This window comes from Jaculus jaculus, chromosome 2 (genome assembly GCF_020740685.1).
Source record: "Jaculus jaculus isolate mJacJac1 chromosome 2, mJacJac1.mat.Y.cur, whole genome shotgun sequence".
Classification (NCBI taxonomy): Eukaryota; Metazoa; Chordata; class Mammalia; order Rodentia; family Dipodidae; genus Jaculus; species Jaculus jaculus.
This window is the reverse complement of record NC_059103.1, coordinates 152,361,435-152,385,075: the sequence shown is the minus strand read 5'-3', so window position 1 is coordinate 152,385,075 and position 23,641 is coordinate 152,361,435. Positions and strand designations below refer to the sequence as shown.

The 23,641-nt window shown below is 40.4% G+C and overlaps 1 protein-coding gene across 1 annotated transcript; it reads left to right on the top strand.

Moving 5' to 3' along the window:
* On the top strand, positions 1-22,015 carry Impa1 (inositol monophosphatase 1). Its single transcript, XM_045144676.1, has 9 exons — positions 1-107; positions 4,486-4,560; positions 5,029-5,162; positions 8,025-8,129; positions 10,827-10,872; positions 13,747-13,855; positions 15,085-15,193; positions 18,379-18,530; positions 20,190-22,015. Exons 2-9 carry the CDS (start codon positions 4,498-4,500, stop codon positions 20,303-20,305), a joined length of 834 nt encoding a protein of 277 aa, XP_045000611.1. The 5' UTR covers positions 1-107; positions 4,486-4,497; the 3' UTR covers positions 20,306-22,015.
* Positions 22,016-23,641: the final 1,626 nt, after the last annotated feature.

The window sequence follows — 23,641 nt, the reverse complement described above, 5'->3', positions numbered from 1 at the left end:
ACGCCCTCAGATGCCGGCTTTAAGGAGGCGGGACTTCCTGCCAAGGCAACGGGCTGTTCCGGAAGAGCTGAGCTGGAGGACGCCGGCTGGTGACGCTCCTGCCCAAGGTGAGGCCGCACTTGTCCCTCCACCGCTCCCCTCCTGCGGGGTTCCCTGGCGGGCGGGCGGGCGGAGGCTGGGTCCGCGCGGGGTAAAGGGCTCCGTCCTGCCGGGGTCGGCGTAGCGGCGCTGAGGACCACGGAGCCGCCGAACGGTCCCATCCACGCGATCGCACTGGGTCCCCGAGGCCGTGTCTGCCACCCAATTCACAGCTCCGAGGCCCGGCACGTCCCCATCACCAAGTCGCAGTGAGGATGCGCAGGCCCAGGCCTGTGCTGTCCGCAGTCGGGTGACAGGAGAGTGGACAGAACCGAAAGTTTTAAGTATTGCTTTGGGAAAGTGAGGGCTGGTAAAATATGAGGCCCATGAACACTAGTCTACCAGACAGAGAGATGAGCAGCTCCTGACGCACGTCTGGAAAGCTACCAGCAGCAAGGCTAAGCACTGGCAGGAGGAGTGGCCCTGGGACCCAGGATTAAGGGTGTTTTTAGGTTTCATCATAACGGCCTTTTGTTGATTTACAACCCTCCTTGCCCCCTCCCCAAAACCCAACAGCTCAGTTACCTTATGCACCTCCCTGATTAGTTTCCTCTTTGGAGCCTTGAAATTAACTTTAAGGTACCTCAGAATTTTTCATTTATACCTTTCATCAAGCAGTGTATGCAAACTGGTGGAGAAGACACCGTATGCATGCAAATGACCAAATGCGAGAGTCATTGTTGAGTGTCATAAAAGTGGTAATGTTATGAATTCTTCGAGGGATGTCACTCACCCTGGGAACCTCAGCTGCTGCTTACATAGTTACATGGCTCACATATTTATATATACAAGGATGCCTCTGAGCTGGAACTCCTTATGTGTTTAGCTACCTGATTGGCATTGCCATTTAATTTCACAAAGCACACCTCCCATGTGCAATAATTAACACTAGTTAGTAACCTACCAATATCCTTAGCTATACCGTATTGCGCCCTTTTTCTAATCATTATCCCTTCAGATGCTATAGCAGGAGATCTGAACATGTTCAACTCTTCCTTGTACCTTATATACAGTCAGTTAACAAGCCCCCACAAAGCAGGTTTTGCAGTCTAGAAACCCCTTCTCCTGTTTACCAGGTTTAAGCCAAGCATTGAGTCTCCAAACTGCTGCACTCTGTTTGCCGTACCTGTCTACTCACACTGGCTATGTACTTTTCCCTCTAGCCTTCTGTTGGCTTTGTTCTGGAGCCATCATGAAGTGGTGTCTAGTGGCTCTTAAAGCCTTCCATTTAAGGCTCTGTAAAGGATGATTCCTGCTACCTCCCTAGCCTTGTCCTTTCCAATTCCTTTTGGTTTCTGCACTGTCCCGTTTCAGGTACTCATTTCTATTTTCAGCATATTTGGTTTTGTTGAAAATCCCATTCCCCTCCTTCTCTTCTCCTCACTTCTCTCTGTTTCCTCCTCCTGTTTCTATGTCATATGCATTCTTTTGCCCACCCTTCTCTCTTTTATCAGGTCATTATATCCACTTTTGGTTATGCTTTTGTCTTTATAGGTTTTATACACATTTGCCCCACCCCCATATATATGTGCATATAGATATTACAAGTTAAGACCACTTACCAGAAAGAATGAACAGTTTTGGTTTTTCTGAATTTGAATCACTTAATATGATGCTCTCTTTATGTGCAGGCCTGATATTACTAGTCAATGCCTATTTACTTGTCCTCAACTTGGCTTAATCATGTCCACAAGAAGCCTAATCTGATGCCTAAGTTTATCCAGAGCTCCCTCCTCCTTGTTGGATTTCTCCTAGTCTTTATTATGCTTGTTTTTTCATGAGATTTGTGACTTTTGATTCATCTTTGACTCCCCACTGGAAAGACAGTGTTAACTAGAGCTGGTTCCCCCCCATGGCGTGTATAGTGTAGTTATTTGAAAAATATATATTAAGTGATTTGACAAGTTCTGGCAGGAGAATCCCTAGAAGAGATGATAGGTAGCTATTGAAATGGTATATGAGGACCTGGTAGAAGCTCTGATAGTATTGTCACAGGGTGAGGTGTGAGTGGCTTGAACACAGTTTCTGGTGAAGAAGCAGATACAGCCTGAGAATTTCCAGATGGGAGGAGATGAGAAGAATGGAATGAGCAAAAATCAGGAAACCATTCTTCACAAACTGAGAAGTTTCTTCTATAATTTAAGTAGTGGCCTTTTGTTTTTGTTTTTGTTGTTGATTTTGAGGTATGGTCTTACTCTGGCCCAGGCTGATCTGGAATTCACTATGTATTCTCAGGGTGGCCTCGAACTTATGGGTATCCTCCTACCTCTGCCTCCTAGGGGCTGGGATTAAAGGCGTGCGCCACCACGCCCGGCAAGTAGTGGCCTTTTAAACAATAATTTAAATGGTTATATTAAGAAGAAAAAGCTGGAGATGGAGAAATGGCTTAATGGTTAAGATGCTTGCCTGTGAAGCCTAAGGACCAAGATTTGATTCCCCAGTACCCATGTAAGCCAGATGCACAAGGTTGCACAAGAATCTGGAGTTCATTTGTGGTGGCTAGAAACCCTGGCATGCCCATTCTTTCTGTCTCTCTCTCCCTCCTTCCCTCCCTCTGTCTTTCGCTCTCAAAATACAAATAAAATATTTTAAAAAAGAAAAGAAAAGGAAAAGCTGGGCCTAGCATGCATGAGTCCCTGGGTTCCACCCCTAGCACCACATAAAATCAGGCATAGTGGTGCACGCTTGTAACCCTGGCACTTGGGAGGTAGAGGCAGGAGGATCAGAAGTTCAGAGTCATCCTCAGCTGTAGAGGGAATTTGAGGTCAGTCTGGGCTACATGAGAACTTGTATCCAAAAAAAGAAGAAAAGCACTAGGCATGATGGTACATGCCTGTAATCCCAGCCAGCACTCTAGAGTCTGAGGTGGGATGATGAAGAATTTGAGGCAGGCCTTGTAGCAAAAGAAGAAAAGAAGCAATGGGAAGAAGCCAACAGTATTTCTCCTTTATGCTCCTCTCCTCTCCTCCACTGTGAGCCACAAGACAGGGTGCTCGCAGTAGTCATCTCCATGAAGCTCTGTGTCACTTAACCTCAATTGGGAAGCAGACAAAATTAGGGCTGCCTTAGAGAAAACACCACCTTTTCTGAGTTGGACAGCTTCAAACACTGCTGTGCTAGGCGCAGATGCCAGTGTGGTCGAGCCTGTGGTGAGTCTTTCAGTGGAAAGCTGACAGTCAGAATGTGAAGTTCTGCTGTATTTTTCCTCTGTCAGGCTCAGGAAGTAAACATCACTTTGCTTTATTTAATTATATTTTTAGGCCTGGAATTTTCCTCCTTTGTAATGTTCTAATAGAAAGAGCAATGGACTTTGAAATTCGAATTGTATGTAAATTCTGACCTTTGTCCATGTAACTAACATTGGGCATATTTCTAATCTGTGAGCCTCATCTTCATCTTTCCAGCCTTATTAGAAAAAAAAATTGAGCTGGGTGTGGTGGTGCACACCTTTAATTCCAGCACTCGGGAGGCAGAGGTAGGAGGATTTCTGAGTTAGAGGCCACCCTGAGATTCCATAGTGAATTCCAGGTCAGCCTGGGCTAGAGTGAGACCCTACCTCAAAAAACAAACAAGCAAAAAATAATCACATCTACAAAGCACTTAACTGCCTGGTATTCATCACATGTGCCTTTTGCTGTTGAGTCTTCAAAACTGCTTTTATTTCAGTATTCCCAGTTTCTTCCTCTTTATTCTTACTTTATTCTTCACCTATTCTTGCACCTATCTTTTAAAATATTTCTAATACTTCTCCATTGCCTAAGCTAGGTTTTACCCCCCCCCATGTAATATGATATGATAACACTTTGAGAACCCACTTTATGGAATATTATTTTGCTTTGACAATGTTTATACTGAGTCCATCAAAGTGGTGCACTACTGTGATCTTAGTGAGAGGTGGAAGCAGGAGGATTAGCAGTTCAAGGTCTTCCTTGAGTTCAAGATCTAGGCTAGCCTGGACTAAGTGAAACACTGACTTAGAAAAACAAAACAAAAACCCTCAACAAGGCATGGTGGCACATGCCTTTAATCCTAGAATTCACCTTGAGTTCATGGCCATCCTGATGAGACTGCATAGTGGAGCTGGAGCAAGATTCTCCTCAGAAAAACATACAAACAACAACAACAAACCCGCCAAAGTTTCTATGATAGAAGTGTGAAGTATTAGGTAACAAAAATGGTTTTTGCTGGGCCTATAAGAAAATCTTGTTGGGTGGAATTAAACTCTAAAATATGGAAGGGGTGAATCTTGAAATAAAAATCTGTTGCTAATTGAGAGACCTTTGTGAAGTAACTTTTTGTAATTAAGACTTTCCAGTTAATAACTGCTTGCTGTTTATGTGTGTTAAGTATTGCCTGAAGATGACTGACCTTTGGCAGGAGTGCATGGATTATGCAGTGACCCTGGCAAGACAAGCAGGAGAGGTATGAACCAAATTGTGCCAGTCATAATGTAATGTGCATAGATTGTTGTCTTGTTCAGTAAAACATGTATTTTGATTAAACTACATTTAACATTGATCAAACACTTTGTTTACACAGTGAAAATTCCTGTGTTTATGTGTGTTTTGCTGAGGATAGAATCTAGATCATCTGCTTCTTAGACAAGCACACTCTCACTGAGAGATATCTCCCATCTCCAGCCTGAACCTTTAGTTTTGTCCTTAAGCTTTTTATGATGACAGTTGTGAGTCTAAAGTAGGATATGGCATTATATGATTTACTTAGAGGGTTATAACCCATAAATGTCCTGTTTTATAAACATTTTTGTAAGAAAAATGTATGACTATCATGTAAGACAGATTGAATATTTTAAACCATTTCTGTATTTTATCTTTCTGTTTGATTTTTAAATTGTGCCTTTTCTGTTTGCTTACCAAAAAATCCTCGTAGGTGATTCGTGAAGCTCTAAAGAAAGAAATGAATGTGATGATTAAAAGTTCTCCAGCTGACTTGGTCACAGCTACTGACCAAAAAGTTGAAAAAATGCTTCTGTCTTCCATAAAGGAAAAGTATCCATCTCATAGGTATTTTTCTTATCTTCTTTGTGTATGGGTGGGTGTGTGCATGAATGTGTCATAGGTATTTCTTTTTTTTCTAAAATATTCCCTTCCTTTATTTATTTGTGAGAGAGATAGAGCCACTGCAAATGAACTCCAGATGCATGTGCCACCTTGTGCATCTGGCTTATGTGGGTACTAGGGAATTGAGCTTGCTTGGGTCCTTAGGCTTTGCAGGCAAGTGCCTTAACTGCTAAGCAATCTCTACAGCCCCGTCACAAATATTTCTTATACTTCTTTCAAATGATAAAATAAAACCTGGATTAGGCAGATTCTGATGTAAACTGAAAAAAGAATTTGAGTACGAGGCATGGAAGGAAAGAAGGCATAGCCACAGGTGACACAGGAGCCTCTGCTTAGGATGCTGCAGGTAGCCTTGCACTTGGCAAATGGTTTTGACTTGGACCGTCCTTATGTCCATACCTCATTGGTTTAGGATTACAAATCCTGAACAGGAGCACATGTTTGCCAAGCATAGGCTGATTGCCTGTGCTTGCGGTACCAGGGACCAGGAAAGAGGGATCGTCGAGTTCCTTCATAACAGGTGGAATGCTTGCAAAGTTCTGCCATTGGCAGATTGTATTGTACACATCTGTGTATGTGCAAGAAATGATAGCTTTACAGAATTTGAGAGAAAATATAAAATCAGGGCTCCTTCACAGATACAAAAATTAACCAAAACTCTGCAGTCAGCCAGGCATGGTGTCACACTCCTCTAATTCCAGTACTCAGGAGATGCAGGTAGGAGGAGTGGGAATTCAGAGCAAGCCTGAGCTATACAGTAAGATCCTGTCCCACAAAACCAGGGCTGGGAGTATAGCTAGGACTTGTACATTCTCAGTACCATAACATTAAAATAAAATAAAAGTCATTCTGTGAAAATGTTAGCTCTCTTATTCTGTACTTCTTCCTCATAGTGCCATTGGTTATTTCCAGTCTTTTGGCCATTGAGAAGAAAAAACTTTTAAAAGCTAAATATACTTCCTTCCAGTAAAAAGGCTTGCAGGTAAGAGAAAAAATAAATAAAACAATGAAAGATAACTATTAAGACAGTTTAATATTGAATCATGGAAATTATGAAAAAGATAATAAAAAAGTATAAAACCAATAAATTTAGACATACATGAAATTGACATAAGATTTATTGTAGAGTGTGTTTAGTAAGGCATTCAGAGTCATTCTGGTGGGCAATTTGCTTTTTCAACTTATTAAATATTTTCTGCTAGTTATCTCTTCTGAAAACTTAGACTCTGGACAATGAATTGACTGTTTCATGGTTGTGGTGGAGTTGGGAAGATGAGAGTAGTATGGCTGCATGGCTCCAGCTGAGGTCTCGGAAGTCACAGTTGGATTGTGGCCCAGGGCTGCAGTCACCTAAGTTCCACAGGGCTGAAGAAGCCCTTCACTTTTGTGATTGTTGGCAGACTTGAGCTCCTTGTGGGTTTTTAGAATATATATATATATTTATTTATTTGAGAGAGAGAGGGGGAAAGAATTGGATACGCCAAGGCCTCCCATCACTGTAAACAAACTTCAGATGCATGCCTCACTTTGTGTGTCTTCTCTACATGTGTACTGGGGAATTGAACCCAACCATTCAGGCTTTACGTTTAATTGCCTTTAACTGCTGAGCCATCTCTCCAGCCCTCTTCATGGGTTTTATTCTGGCAGTTTCCCCAATTCCTCATGATAGGCCACTGCTCAGAGCAGCATGGCAGCTGGCTTCTCCTGGGACAGGGAGGAGGAAACAGTGATGGAGGTGAGAACCCCCAGCCTATTCAGAGAACTAGTCCCCAAAATTGAAGGCTGTCACTCTTTTTTTTTCCATTAATGTGTGGCTTTTTTTTTTTTTTTTTTTAATTATAGACATACTTAGTATGGATACATCATGTGTTGGCACCATCCTTTCCCTAGTCTTTGCCCTATTCCACCGGGGGCCCTCCTCAGTGGGGTTGCAAGTGTTCCCCATGGGGTTGTGGAGGCAGCAGTGAGTTGTTGGGGGCAGGGCTGTCCTATGCCTTTGTGGTTAGAAATGAGTCACTGTGTTGAACTCACTCAAGACAAGTATTGGTCTATACATATTGATAAGTATTAGAAGGTTTATGGTCTTTTATTTATTATGTTTGTTTGTTTGATTTTAAGACAAAGCCTTACTAGCCCATGCTAGCTGACAATTCATATCCTTCTGCCTGATTCTTCTGAGTATCAAACAAAGAATCTTACTTCAAAAATGGCCACATTTCCTTAGTGAGTTCTCTTTTACAATAGATGTCCTTTGTAGGTGATGGGGTGTGTGTGTGTGTGTGTGTGTGTGTGTGTGTGTGTGTGTCTATGTCTATGTGTATCTTTATTTTAGTATTACAGTTAGAATTTTGAATTCTCTAATGTTCTACATGCTTTTCCTCTGGGAGGAAATAAAAAGTGTTATCACATTTTAGTATTTCTTTTTTTAAATTTTTAAAATTTTATTTATTTCATTAGAGAGAGAGAGAGAGAGAGAGGGAGAGGGAGAGAGAGAGAGAGAGAGAATAGGCATATCAGGGCCTTTAGCCATTGCAAATGAACTCCAAATGCATGTGCCACCTTGTGCATCTGGTTTTTGTGGGTCCTGTGGAATCGAACCTGGGTCATAAGGCTTTGCAGGAAAGCGCCTTAACCGCTAAGCCATCTCTCCAGTCCTACTATTTCTTTAGAAAGTAAAAAGAAACAAAGGTAGGTCTGTGGTGTACACACTTAGCTTATGTTTCATAGAGTCTTTGTAGCTAAGGAATTGTGGTTTGACATTTCTTGAAAGCAGTTTAGAGATAAGAGTGTGTTTCCCTCTTTCAGTTTCATTGGTGAAGAATCTGTGGCAGCTGGGGAAAAAACTGTCTTCACTGACAACCCCACGTGGATTATTGACCCTATTGATGGAACAACAAACTTTGTACATAGGTATGTCTTTAATTTTAGTATAATTACTGTTTGTATAGAGACTGAACATACTTTAGGGAATAACGTAATTTGTTTATGCTTCTTTATTCTAAGAATGTGTGTGTGTGTGTGTGTGTGTGTGTGTGTGTGTGTGTGTGTGTTTATGTATATAAGCACTTTATTCTAAGAGGTAAATGTATTAAGCAGAATTTCTGTCAGATCTAGAGGACATGAAAAAATAGTAATGTTAAATGGACTTGTGCTGTGAAGTACTTTCACCATTCTTTTTCTCATTGTGGGAGTCATATAAGAATTATATGACTTGCTGGGTGTGGTGGCGCACTCCTTTAATCCCAGCACTCGGGAGCAGAGGTAGGAGGATTGCCATGAGTTCAAGGCCTCCCTGAGACTCCATAATGAACTCCAGGTCAGCCTGGGCTAGAGTGAGACCCTATCTCAAAAAACCAAAAAAAAGGGCTGGAGAGATGGCTTAGCGGTTAAGCGCTTGCCTGTGAAGCCTAAGGACCCCGGTTCGAGGCTCGGTTCCCCAGGTCCCACGTTAGCCAGATGCACAAGGGGGCGCACGCGTCTGGAGTTCGTTTGCAGAGGCTGGAAGCCCTGGCGCGCCCATTCTCTCTCTCTCCCTCTATCTGTCTTTCTCTCTGTGTCTGTCGCTCTCAAATAAATAAATAAAAATTAAAAAAAAAAAAACCAAAAAAAAAAGAAGAATTATATGACTAAATATAGAATTGCCAGGCCTGGTGGCTCACACATTTAATCCCAGCAATCTGGAGGCAGAGTTAGGAGGATCGCCATGAGTTCAAGGCCACCTTGAGACTACATGGTGAATTCCAGGTCATCCTGGGCTAGAGTGAGACCCTACCTTGAAAAACCAAAAAAAAAAAAAAAAAAAAGAAAGGAAGAAAGAAAGAAAGAAATTAGAATATTGTCTGTATAGAATTAGTTCAGACCCAGAGAGAAAATAGTGTTAAAAACAGCATGGGTTTTAGGATCAACAGACTTAGACAGAGTCTTGAACCTTCTTCATTGGCATTGTGACTGTGGCCAACTTAGTCTTCTTAAGACTCAGTTTGAAAAACATTCATTATATTGGCATTATGGTACCCACCTATAGTAGTGCTAGCACTTGGAAGGTAGAAGCAGAGCAATCATGAGTTTGAGGTCAGTCAGCCTGGGCTACTTAGCAAGTTCTAGGCCAACATATGCCACATAGTAACATTTTGTCTCGAAAAAAAAAAAAAAGAGAGAAAAGAGAAGAACAAAAAATAAACTTCTTATAGAATGTCCACATTAATGACGTCTTCCTTGTAGAATTGCCTCTTGACTGCTGGGACTAAAGGTGTGAGCCACCATACCTGGTGTAAAATTGCTTTCTTGGTGGATTCACTGAGTAAGAATTAAGTAGTGCCCAATTCAGTAAGTGTATCACTAGAAGAAGGCCTGCTGGAGTTGCCAGTGAGAGTTAGGTGCAATTTCTCATATACATTCCATTTGAAGCTGGTATGTAGTTGCACATATCTGCACTACATAATACATTTACCAGTCTGTAAAACTAACATGGAATCTGTATGTGATAGTGCTGTATCTTCTAAGTGTGGAAAGCTGCCTGTGCTAGATTAAAACAGTAGAAGATTATAGTTTGCACTACTTGATCCTCTTTTTACTAAAATAAAAACTCAATATTAAATATTTAAGCTTATTTTCAAGTTACATTTGAATCTATTTTGTTGCTAATTCTTTTTTAAAAAATTTGTTTTTGTTTGTTTTTCTAAGTTGGGTTTCACTCTAGTCCATGCTGACGTGGAATTCAATATGTAGTCTCAAGGTGGCCTTAAACTCACAGTGATCCTCCTACCTCTGCCTCCCAAGTGCTGGGATTAAAGGTGTGTGCCACAATGTCCAGTTGCTAATTCTTTTGTGTGTGAGAAGGTACATATAATGTGCAAACTGTCATCCAGCCATAGAAACCACTGAGACTAGCAGTGTATTTTCAAACAAAGCTTTGACTTTGGGGTTGAAATATATACAAACAAGAATGTTTTTTGTTTAGTACCTGTATTTATTATAGATCCAGGTTGTGGGGAAAATAAAAGAAATCTTTAACTGTGATCAATGTTAATATTTTTAAAATTTATTTATTAGTATTTCATTTATGTATTTGAGAGAGGGAAAGAGACAGAATGGTCACACCAGGGCCTTCTGCCATTGCAGATGAACTCCACATGTGCCTCTCAGTTTACGAGGATACTGGTACATCAAACCTATACTGTCAGGCTTTGTAAGCAAGTGCCTTTAACTACTGAGCCATCTCTCAGCCCTAAATTTATTTGTTAAAGACATATGTATAGAGAGTTACTATATTCATGTTATTTGTTATTCAAAAGCAGTGAGATTGTATACAGTGCAAATTGTCTTTCCCACTCTGTCCCTGTGTTGCTGAGGCTCTCTTTCTGGAGTGACCGCTGCTTTTGGTTTCATGTGGGTCCTTTCATATATGTTCAGTGCTGGGAGAAGCTTACTGTTAGTGTATGTCCAAGCAGGTGCATAGATGCTGTCTCCTTCTCGTAATATTTATGCATACTGTTAACACCAGGTTGCTTCTTAATTAGTGGATATGAGAATTTGAAAAATTTTGTAAGCACATATTGAAATTAAGCTCTGTGTTGGTAAATTTTGGATTTTGCTTCTCTTTTAAAGATTTCCTTTTGTAGCTGTTTCAATCGGCTTTGTTGTGAACAAAAAGGTATGTTCTAAATGTATGTTTTGTTCTAATTTTATGGGAGAAATTAAATGCTTCACTACCATAAATTCAGACTTTTCTTTATTCTGTTTTCATTGCAGCATTGGTTTAATAGAAGCTACAATCTCTTTTTTTTTTAAATTTTTGTTTATTTATTTATTTGAGAGTGATAGAAAGAGAAAGAGGCAGTGAGAGAAAGAATGGGCATGTCAGGGCCTCCAGCAACTGCAAATGAACTCCAAATGCATGTGCCCCCTTGTACATCTGGCTAATGTGGGTCCTGGGGAATCGAGCCTCGAACCAGGGTCCTTAGGCTTCATAGGCAAGTGCTTAACCACTGAGCCATCTCTCCAGCCTAGAAGCTACAATCTTCTTAAATTTTCATGTTACCTCTCCAGTGAATAACGTTTGTTTCCTGAGGCAAGAGATATAAGAAGAGCATAAGGACAAGTAATAGCAAACAAGTCATTAACTAATCACCATCATCCTTTGGTAAAGTCACTTATAGGAGTGGATGTGACCTAGCATGAATCATATAAACGCTTTGAGCTAGGCATGCTTTAATGAGGGCTGATGAAGGGAGACAATGAAGGATCAGGCAGCAGCAGGGACCAAAGCATGGTTAGGAAAGGCAGAGTAGATTTAGAGATCTAAACATAATCCCGTTCTTATATCTAAACCCTAGCAGAATAAAACCAGTAGCTACTACATTTCCTTGCTGTTTGGCTATTTGCCTAACATTTTGTGCACCTGACTTCAAGGAGTTTGCTATATATTTGACTAGCACACACAAAATGCTTAAATTACTGAATATAAGAACACAAAGCTAAGTGGTAGAGTGCTTGCCTGGCCTCTGACTTGAATTCTCAGCACTGCACACACAATTGAAAACACAAATTAGTACCAGTGAGAGTTTAGTCACAGGGTTATACTGGTATATTGGTCAGTGAGAACATCTTATAGACCTACATGAGTGTTTAGCATATAATCAGCCCAAACTGCATGTGGTCCTAATTTTGAACTCACTGCAAGGCAGTCAAATGTTTCAGTAGGTAAAGATAATGTACAGTGGCAGGCAGGAAATAGAAGATAAAAAGAATCCTGTCCATAGCAGGGTACAGAATTCTTTGTATAACAGAAGGGGTCTTACAAGTTGGTTATGTGAGTTCTTACTTTGAAAATTAGAGGTTTGTCAGATAAAAAGAAAAGGGAAACATCTTCATCAGAAAGAAGAGCTTGGAGAAGTTGACGTAATTTTGACAGCTTTGAACAAGATTTCTGTAAGGCTAATTTATGAAGCATAGATTATTATTTGTAGAGGGGCTGGTGGGAGCCAGATCTGTGCAGTGTTTGTGGACTAGAAAGGATTAATCCACAAAAATTTAAAGAGATAACAGGAATGAAAGCAATGCCAAAGGGTTTGAAAGAAAAAAAAAAAACAAAACAAACCTGAGACATGCAACTTTTAAGGGCTAAGCAGGGAAGACGGTTCTGAAATAATGGCATGGGGTGGATTCAAGAGTAAACATGAGGTATTGAGTTAAGTGTTGAAGAAGGCTGGAGGCTGGCCATACACTTCCAATTTGTAGACAAGTCATTTGATCAGGAAGGTTCACTAGTGTTTTTTGGGCAGCAATTACAGCAGAATGAGTGATCAGCCCAGAACCCAAATTGTAATGTGTTAGCTAGAGATTAGGAGGTATGAAGTGTAGATGTCTCTTGGACAGTGAAGGGTGCGGAAGGCTTGGTTTGTGCTGCTCTAGAACATGAAGACTAGGTAAATCAGGAGTAATATATTGGCCCACCATTCTGGAGAGTGGAAAGTTTGAGGTCAGGGTAGGGTGAGGCCTTCTCTTCATGATGGTGTCTCTTGTGCTGCCTTCTCTGGAGGGGAGCAAACCTGAATTCTCACGTGGCTGAAACCCAAGACAGAGCACAATCCCAAAGCCCCCTCCTCCCTCCTTTCTTTTTTGTTGTTGATTTTTCAAGGTAGGGTTTCACTCTAGCCCAGGTTGACCTAGAATTCACTGTGTAGTCTCAGGCTGCCATCAAATTCACAGTAATCATCCTACCTCTGCTTTCCAAGTACTGAGGCTAAAGGTGTGTGCCACCATACCTGGCAGAGAGAGAATGGGTGCACCAGGGCCTTCAGCCACAGCAAACCAACTCTAGATGCATGTGCCACTGTGCATCTGGCTTTATTTATGTGGGTACTGGGGAATTGAACTTGGGTCCTAAGGCTTTTCAGACAAGCGCCATAACCACTGAGTCATCTCTCTAAGCTCCAAAAGTCCCTTTTTTAAGAGAGTAAATCCACCTCTGAGGGTAGAGCTCCCGTGGCCCAGACACCTCTTAAAGGCCCCATCTTCCAGTACCATTATGTTAGCAATTAAACTTTAGCATGTCTTTGGAGGGGAAAAGTTCAAACCATGGCAACAAGGAAGGGAGCAGGCTGGTGAGATGTACCAGAAGAGAAATGCAGGAGATGAAAGATCAGTGGATAGAGGTTTTTAATAGAGTAAATGAGTAAGAATTGTAACAGGAGGATGGATGTGTGTGTTCACCTTGGAAAACAGTAGAGCAATCTCCATCTGACTTTAAAGGAGAGAGACAAGTGGGTGCTCTCTGTCTAGCCACAGACATGGAGGTTGGGGTGGGGGGGTGAGAAGAGTCAAGGGAAGTCAAAGATGTAAGGTCTCATGACCTCCTGTGTTAGGAATGGAACTTAATATTTTCACTATCCCAGTTTAGCCATTTGAATGCTTTTCTTTTTTTATTAATGTACTATATTTTCTTGTTACTTTGTTTTCAAGAAGATATTGATTTAGTGAAGAAAAATAATCAGGTTTAGTAAGAGAGACTGGCTTTTCTTTGCAGATGGAGTTTGGAGTTGTGTACAGTTGTGTGGAAGATAAGATGTATACAGGCAGGAAAGGAAAAGGTGCCTTCTGCAATGGCCAAAAGCTGCAGGTTTCACGACAAGAAGGTAGGTTTGTCCTCAGTCAGTGCAGGTAATATTGTGCACTTCCACTTTACTTATTTTCTAGTTAACATAGGTCTGTCAAGCATTATCTGATCTGTAAGTTGTGTTCTTTTTTTTATACTTGACCTCAGTTTTGAGTGTGATAGAGGAAGCAGAGAAAGCAAACACATGATTATTGGGCAAGAGAAGCAGGATTGTTTTCATTCATCTATACTTCTACCCTCATAGCATTCATGGCTGAGCATCTGAGGTCTTCCTAGCATTCCTCTGATTTCATGCCTTTTGACTAAGCATGAGTCAACAAATCAAATAATAACAAAGGTGCAAAGACTGTATCCCAAGAAAACAAAAGAATCCCCAAGCAAACAAGCAGAAATCACCCAAGAATCATTAAGAATGATATATATCAAGTAGTCCTTCAGTATCTGTGGAGGATGGGTTTCAGGGCCAAGACCCCCAAAGAAATTATATTGTGTTTGCATGTAATGTGCCCACATACCTTTGTTATATTATATTTGAATGTAACCTGACCACACATCCCTGTATACTTTAAATCAACTATAGGTGAGTTATAATAGCTAATACCATGTAAATGCAAATCTTCCCTTTTGTATAATTTTTTGTTTCACATAATATTTAGCTGTGAAAATTAGAAGTATATCACAGTTATAAACATACTGGGGAGAAACAGCTGGTAAGAATGCATCTTGCCAGTGGGAAAAGGTAAAGTGTGGGTATGTTGGGTGTGTCCAGCTTCAGTCATATTTAAGAGAGGGTGTAGAAAGTACTGAGAAATCACTCACCTCAGTAAAAGGAAACCAGATAAGAGCTTCTGCTTTAGCTGTTACTTCCAATCTACACATAATTCTTTACCAAATTTAATTTCTAATATCTACTTTAAGAGAATTGCTTATTTTTTTTCTTAGGTTTCATGCAAACAGGCAAACTGGTTATATTCTGTATTTTTGGTAACAATCTAGGAAGGTAGACTTTTCAGGCTTATATAAGTGATTACTTGAGGACTACCCACCAGCTTTTTTCTTTGAATTTCAGGCTTGTGCCACCCACAGTGCCTAATTTATTAGTATTTTAACATTTAAGGCTTAGAATGAAATGTTTGATAAAAGTTGGAAAAGGCATTTGTGTCCCATTTATTCTGAATTTCAGGTGTCAAATTTCCAACAGTTTTAGTTATTAAAATCTTGTAGTAATTCAAAATATTTCCTTTTTAGATATTACCAAATCACTACTAGTGACTGAGTTAGGCTCTTCCAGGACACCAGAGACTGTACGGATTATTCTTTCCAATATGGAAAAGTTATTTTCCATTCCCATTCATGGGTAAGCACTTTTTTTTCCACTTAAATATATCACATATATATCATATATATAAATACATATTGCATATATTTTGTAATATAATTTTGAAAACTTTTCATTTGAAGAATATCAAATGGTGTGGGTATAGGTTATTGGTGGAACACTTGTCTTGCATGGGTTTGATTCCCAGCTGGCCCAAAACAGTTAATTAATTTTTAAAATGAAATAATTTCCAATTAAAAAAAATTGTAGAACTAGTACCTAGCTTAAGCTGTTACCAGCATTTTGCTTTATCATTTCATTATTGTGTATTTTCGTTATTATTGTGTATTTTCCTTGAATTATTTCTGATTATATTACACACATCATGGTTTTTCACTCCTAAATTATTCAGCTTATCCTATAAGATAGGTCTGCTCTTTTTCTTTTTTTTTTAAATTTTTTTGTTCATTTTTATTTATTTATTTGAGTGACAGAGAGAGAGAAAGAGGCAGATAGAGTGAGAGAGAGAATGGGCACGCCAGGGCTTCCAACCACTGCAAACGAACTCCAGACGTGTGCGCCCCCTTGTGCATCTGGCTAATGTGGGTGCTGGGGAATCGAGCCTCGAACCGCGTCCTTAGGCTTCACAGGCAAGTGCTTAACCACTAAGCCATCTCTCCAGCCCAGGTCTGGTCTTTTTCATAATGGATTTTTGTCTAGCCTACCATCTGTATGCAGCTTTGTCCACTTGTCTATAATGTTCTGTGTAGTGTCTTCCTTTATCCAGTGCAGCATTCAGTCTGGAGTCAGCATGCACTTGGGAGTTGGGCTGAGTAAGGTAGGTGCTGGGGATTGGACTCAGCCCTGGCATCAAATCTTATCATGTCTCTGTAGCTTTGTTTTTTTTTTTTTTCTTTTGTTTTTTTTGGTATTTATTTATTTGAGAGAGACAGAATGGGTGTACCAGGGCCTCCAGCCATGGCAAACAAACTCCAGACACATGGTGCCACCTTGTGCATCTGCTTTATGTGGGTCCTAGGGAACTGAACCTGGTTCCTTTGGCTTTGCAGGCAAGCACCTTAACCGCTAAGCCATCCCTCCAACCTGGTTTTGATTTTTAAGGCAGGATCTTGCTATACAGCTCAGGTTGGTCTTAATTCATTTTATTCCACTTGAGCCTCTGTGTTTCTGGGCTTTCTGGTGTCTACCACCATGCCCAACAGGCCTCTTCATTCTAAGTGTTTCTTGTACACAGCATGGAGTAGTTTCACCTTACTAATAAGTTTACCTTTGTTATACACAGGACAGTTGATGTATTTGCATGGGGATAGGTCTACCCTGGCTTCCAGATCATTCTATCTCTCCAGTGTTTAACTTCTATAGGAATTAAGGCATTCAAAGTATGGGTTGACCATAATACACAGTGTTTATAGGCTATAAACCTATGGTCTCTAGTAATGAGTAATATAAAAGAGAAATCACAGTCATGTAGCTATAGAATCTTCTAGAGTGTAAAATCCCTTGAAGCCCAAGGAATAATGTCCTTGAGGTGAGAGCAATGTGCTTTGTAAGAACCTGCTGTACAGTTTTTTCTTCTGAAGCAAGGATGTTAACTATGGCCATAACAGAGCTTCAAGTGATTTACAACCTTGATCTTTTATTGTGCTATTGGCTGAAAAAAAAATTTTTTTCAGTAATTTTACTGGAAAATGTTACCAAGGACTTACTGATTTCTTTTTATGGTGGTATATTCCATTGGTTCTTTTATTTTTCTCTGTCATTTCAGAAGTATTTTCTAAGACAGAATGAGACCCAAGAGAATCTGATGTGGCTGAATCTGGGGTACCATCTGTATAAGAAAAAATAAGTTATGGTAGATCAGTTATTTGTTTAATTTGGGGAAAATAATTTAGAAGAAAATCACTGTGTATCAAATGTTTCTGTTGTCATGGGTTGCAGGGGTATGATGACATGATCTTTTCATCTACAAATGAATTAGGCCACATTCCCAGGATGCACGTAGCCTGTGTTGGACGCAACTGGGAGAATAGTTTCGTCATAAATATGGCTGCCTTTTACTTGGGGCCTCTTGTCCTCTAAGCACTTTGCTGAGTGATTTTAATATACATTTTAATCATTACATTAGTGGTCTAAGGTAAACTGGTGTCCCTGTTTCAATAACAAGAAAGCTAACATTTGAAGAAACTTTCAAAGGGATAATTTTAAATAGTAGAGCTTGAGAGCAGACTCATCTTTGTGACCACAGAGATATTTCTCATCACTGTAAGCAGACTAACTTTCTAGAAAGACAGATAAAGATTGGACTCAGGACACACAGTGCAGAATCTTGGCTACTATTATCACTTCTTGGTAGCTGAGTAATCTCCTGGGTAATCTTTGGGAATAATTTGTTTCTAGAACATGTTCTTGCCTGGCTGCTGTCCCCCCACCTGAGAACACGGGATGTTCACTAGAAGCTCACAGAAACATCACCTGTAGCAGTCACTGTGCCTCCTTTAGCTCAGTGCTCTGTCTCTGACAAGAACATGACATCCTACTTGGGAAAGATTTGCATATGTTCTTTCTAGACTCGGAGCTATGAACTGTCATCATATTTCATATAAGAAGTAGGAAAGTAGACCTTTTATTTGTGGGCTTTCGTTTTAAAACAGGGTCTTACTGTGTAGTCTAGGCTAGCCTCTGATTCAGGATCCTTCTTCCTCAGCCTTCTAAGTTCTGGAATATGAGGCTTGCTCCACCCAGATCACCTTTCTGTATGACTAAAAAGTACCACTAAAGCTAGTTAGATTGATCATATTTGCTTGGGACTCTTTAAATTTGGTATGTAGAAAAAACAGAGATTGGAAGACATACTCCAGATCAAAGACATCATGTCATTCCTAGCATTGCTTTAATTGCTTTGTGAAGGATACACTCAAGTGCAATTTTTTTTTAATTCAAAGAAAATGCCACCTTAGTGATCTTTTTTTTTTTTTCCTGAAGAATCATTCTAATACTCATTTTATTAAATGATTGCTTTGGGAGGATTTTGTGTTTTGTGCACTATACCATGATACATAGATTAACATATTTTAAAATTAAAGACTACCCCTTCACATTTATCCTCTAGTTGAGTCATTGTTTCTGTCAACATTAAGAGGGAAATTAAGGAGGAATTCCCTTTGGAAGGATTATTTTTTTTCTGATCTCATTTTTAATGTTAGAATCCGGAGTGTTGGAACAGCTGCTGTTAATATGTGCCTCGTGGCAACTGGAGGAGCAGATGCGTACTATGAAATGGGGATCCACTGCTGGGACATGGCAGGCGCCGGCATCATTGTTACCGAAGCTGGGGGAGTGCTAATGGATGTCACAGGTGAAGTCATGCACAGCCAAGCATTCTCCCTTCACATCTCTTAGACTTTCCCTTTCCTTGTAGGGTTGAAAAAATGCAAGATCCATGTTGTATTTTAGCCTTGAAGGCAGAAACAAAGTATATAATTTTCTCTGAAGTCAAATCAGGAGTTAGAGGCAAGGAAAACATCTAATGGCGATGTGGGAACAATAAGGAAAAACAACTAAGCTTCTTGAAATGTGAGGATCTGGAGCTCACAGGAGGTCGTAAGAAGGTGCTATAGAGAGCTCTCAGAACAGAATCGTATTGGTAGTGGACTGCACCCTTCCTCTACCACCATATTCCGCTTTGGGCCTCAGCAGGTTAAACAGTAGCTTTGAGCTGTTGGTGAAATTATAGTGGATGACCCTCAGTTCCAAGTTTACCAGTGACCTGGGAGGAAAGCAAAACCAAAGCAGGGAATAAGAAAGAGAGCAGAAAGCAAGTGTCTTGGAGGCAGAGCACTTGTCCCAAGATGCCCAGGAGTACAGAGGTAATAGGAGTGCACAGAAGAAGCAGGCAGAGAAAAGATGATTTCTCCAGGTTGGAGAGAGGGCTCAGTAGTTAAGGCACTTGCCTGCAAAACCTAAGGACCCAAGTTCAATTCCATAATAAAGCTAGAAGCACAAGGTATGGCACTTGTGTCTAGAGCTCAGTTGCAGTGGCTAAAGGCCCTGGCTTTCACACACACACACACACACACACACACACACACACACACTCTTATTATTTTTTTTTTTTCAAGGTAGGGTCTCTATCCCAGGCTAAGCTGTAATTTACTATGTTGTCTCAGGGTGGCCGATCCTCCTACCTCTGCCTCCCAAGTGCTGGGATTAAAGGCCTGTACAATCACACTCAGATAAATAACATATTTTTATTTAAATTTTTTTTTGTTCATTTTTATTTATTTATTTGAAAGTGACAGAGAGAGAGGGAGAGAAAGACAGATAGAGAGGGAATGGGCGCGCCAGGGCTTCCAGCCACTGCAAACGAACTCCAGACGCGTGCGCCCTCTTGTGCATCTGGCTGACATGGGTCCTGGGGAAACGAGCCTCGAACCAGGGTCCTTAGGCTTCACAGGCAAGCACTTAACCGCTAAGCCATTTCTCCAGCCCATAACATATTTTTAAAAACAGTTTTAAAAGGACATTTTTCAGACTGCTGAGTTGAGATTTCCCCTTCACACATTCATACACACACACACACACACACACACACACACACACACACGTAGAAACTCAGTTACATACTGCCAATGTACCAGCATTGTTGTGTGATAGTTTTATTTTTTTAATATTTATTTATTTATTTGAAAGCGACAGACACAGAGAGACACAGAGAACGAGAGAGAATGGGCACTCCTGGGCCTCCAGCCACTGCAAATGAACTCCAGATGCCTGTGCCCCCTTGTGCATCTGGCTAATGTGGGTCCTGGAGAATAGAGCCTCGAACCAGGGTCCTTAGGCGTCACAGGCAAGCGCTTAACCACTAAGCCATCTCTCCAGCCCATATATTTTTTTTTTATTTTAAAGAAAACACATCGTTATGCTAGGATTAGCCATAGTACATATTACTATACATTTTTTTCTGAATTGTTTTTGTCCAGGTTATAACTGTTTTCCTTATTTGATCTGATTTTAGGTGGACCATTTGATTTGATGTCCCGGAGAATAATTGCTGCAAACAGTAAAGCACTGGCTGAAAGGATAGCCAAAGAAATTCAGATAATACCACTTCAGAGAGATGATGAGAATTAAGTGCACAATAAGGCATCGTGCTCAGACACTGTTGCCCTTCCCCATGCTTGCTAACACATCTGTGGATATCTGTTTCACATGTGTGATGTGACTGATGTAAATTATCTTTGAGGTCCTGGTTTTAAAATGGGAACTTTTACCGACTTTTTACAGACTAAGTGTACAAAGACGAGGTGGAATGTGTGTTGAAAAAAATTGTGGGGAAAATGTATGGAAGTATAGCTCAGGAATTATACATTGAAATAGTCAATTAGTAACTTTATGTTTTTAAGAATACATGATGATCCTCTTAATTTTTAAGATAATAATATATATATATATATTTAGAATTTAGAAAGTTACGTCATGGAAAAGTTTTTTTCTTTGTTCCAAAGCCATATTTACTTAAGTTTGTAAAGATAGGATACATTGGTTCTCCCTTAGCAGAATACCTTGTTTTATTCACCATTGTCCATATAGCACCTGGCACAGTCTTGTAAATAGAAGGTTACCCAAAACAACATCTGGGGCCAAAGATCTAAGCAGCAATTCCCAGTTAGAATGAACACATAGTGAGCTATCTAACATTTTGGCTTCCAGCTTTGAAGTTACCGCACTGTCCTTTTTATATTTCATTTTACCAGACATTTCACATGACTGTACTGTTGCCAGAGTGCTCTTACCGTGGGCATTCCTGCAGTGACTATACTTTCCTTAGCACTGGGGAGAGAGTATGTATAGATTTTGTCCCTGCACTGCAGAGCAAGAGTTTGCACAAGGTGCTGTCATTAGACATGTGTATAGTTATAGTGTAACATTACTAAGTTTCATACTTACGTGAAGATAACTTATACTGATCTGGTTGTGCTAACAAATATATTATGTTGTTAATATGGAAATATTTGAATTTTTCCCACTATTTAAAAGTTCACTGCTGTTCCTTTTATATATTTCTTAATAGTCTTAGACTATCTAATTCAAGAAGAAAATTGTAAGTTTGTATGTATTTTTAAAGGATTCACTTAGTAGACTGGATTGCTCAGTGGTTAAAGGCACTTGCGTGCAAAGCCAGACAGCTCAAGTCTAATTCCTCAGTATCCATGTAAATCCAGATGCACAAAATGGTCCATGCATCTTGAATTTATTTGCAGTGGCAAGAGGCCCTGGTACGCTCATGCTCACTCACTCACTCTCTCTGTGCTTTTAATTTTTTTTAAAGGATTAACTTACTTGTTTAGCCTTATCCCTTGGCATGTGAACAAATTTAAGTTTTGTTTCAAGCATGTATGAACCTTGTATTTGATAATGAAGTGCTGGGGCTGGAGAGATGCCTTAGAGGCTAGGGTGTTTGCCTGTGAAGCCAAAAGACCCAAGTTCAATTCCCCAGAACCCATGTAAGCCAGATGCACAAGGGTCACATGCATCTGGAGTTCATTTACAGTGGCTAGAGGCCCTGGTGGCCCATTCTCTCTCTGTCTCTCTTCTGTCTCTCTCTCTCTTTGCAAATAAACAAATAAAACTTAAAAGATAATGAAGTGTTGGTGCAAGTTTCAAGGTAAAGGTTCTTTTTATGTTGGGTACATTTGATATATAAACTTAATGTATTTTCTATATTTGTATTGCTGTTTGTCACATGCTCCTAAAACATCTCATACTGTACAATTCTAAGATAAGTTGTTTTGAAATTTTATTTTAATTAAGATTATCACGAATAAAATTTTATTTAATTTATTTTGGGAAAGATCTAATATGTTTCAGGTTGGCCTAGAATTTGCTGTGTAGCCAAGGATGACCATGAACTTCTGATCCTCCTGCCTCTACCTCCTATCCTGGGATTATAGGTGAGTTCTATCATGTTCCTTTCCGTCCTGCAGCTGCAGCATCTTGGTGTCCCAGGGGAGTCCAGGCAATGAAGAAGCAGGGTCTTGAGTGGCCCTCAGTGCAATGGGAAGAAACACCCAGGAGACTGTCAGAGAACAGCTCATTTATTTGTTAGGGGAATGGGTTTATAAGCGTTTGTGAAAGAGTGGAAGACGTACCAGTGGGAATGGGTCATAAGGGGATTGGTTAGTACAAAGGTCCTGCTGATGCCTAATTAGCACGTAGGGACTTTCTAGGTGGGTGGGAGTCTAAGTAGTGAGGGGAATAGGTGTAGGGTATGGGTCGTAGGGGGATTGGCTGTGTGAAGGCTGCTGGCTGATACCTCATTAACATACAGGGATGATCTGTGCATGCAGCAAAAGGTCACAAGGCTCTGGGGAAAAGGGAACTTAAGTCTTATCAGGATGTCCAGGTGCCCTGGGCTGGGGGAGGTGGGGAGTGCCCTCATTCCTGTTGGTCTGGAAGCAAGATTATCGGGGTCTAGACCTGCTGTAACATCTGGGGTCTGGGGCCCTTAGTCATGCCTGATAGCTCAAGCCTGCTTAAACCTCCAGTGGCCCAGGGCCCTCAGCCATGCCCTACACTATCATATCTGGTTTATACAGTGCTAGAGATTGAATCAAGGCCTCATGAATGCTATGCAAGCACTCTACTAATTGAGCTCCATCCCAGCCCATGAATATGATTTGATTTTGATTTTGATTTTTGAGGTATGGTTTCACTCTAGCCCAGGCTGACCTGGAATTCACTCTGTATTCTCAGTCTGGCCTCGAACTCACAGTGATCCTCCTACCTCTGTCTCCCAAGTGCTGGGATTACAGGTATGTGTCACTACACCCAGCATTAATATGATTTTAAGTAAAAAAGTATAATTGATACATAAATTATTACAGTTTGTAATCTAGGCTACTTACAGGACTTTTGGGTTAAGTTACAAATATTTGAAACTTTCAGGTGATTGAATATATATTATCCATGTAGTTTTTCCAACTTGTCTAAGTACCTGAATTTTTTCCTATAGTTAATGTTTTATATCTTTTTACTGTAAGTGCAATTGGATATTTCTGGCTCAAAGTTCTTCATATACTGAAGAGGATGATTGGAAAGTAAATCACACAACAGTAATTTGAAAGTTTTGTTGTGACCACTTACGTATAATTAACACATTCTGTCCTCTGTATATGCCTGTTCACGTTCTCATTTCAGGGCTATGGTCCTCTGAATTCAAGACCAGTGGCTGGGCATGAAATAGCCTGCCGCAAAGGATGCTGCCCTTTGCATTTTCTGTGGCGCCCTCCCAGTAACGCTGTGCCTGGGTTGAAGTGCTTGCCCATGGAAGCTCATTTTTCTCTGCTGTGTGGGCCTTGGGGAAGTCCGCTTTTGGGGCAGCAAGAGCTTGAGCTTTGTGGCAAGACATGGGTTACAATCCCTGCTCTAGCCTCTCTGGTGAGCCCTTGTTTTGAATATATATGAAAC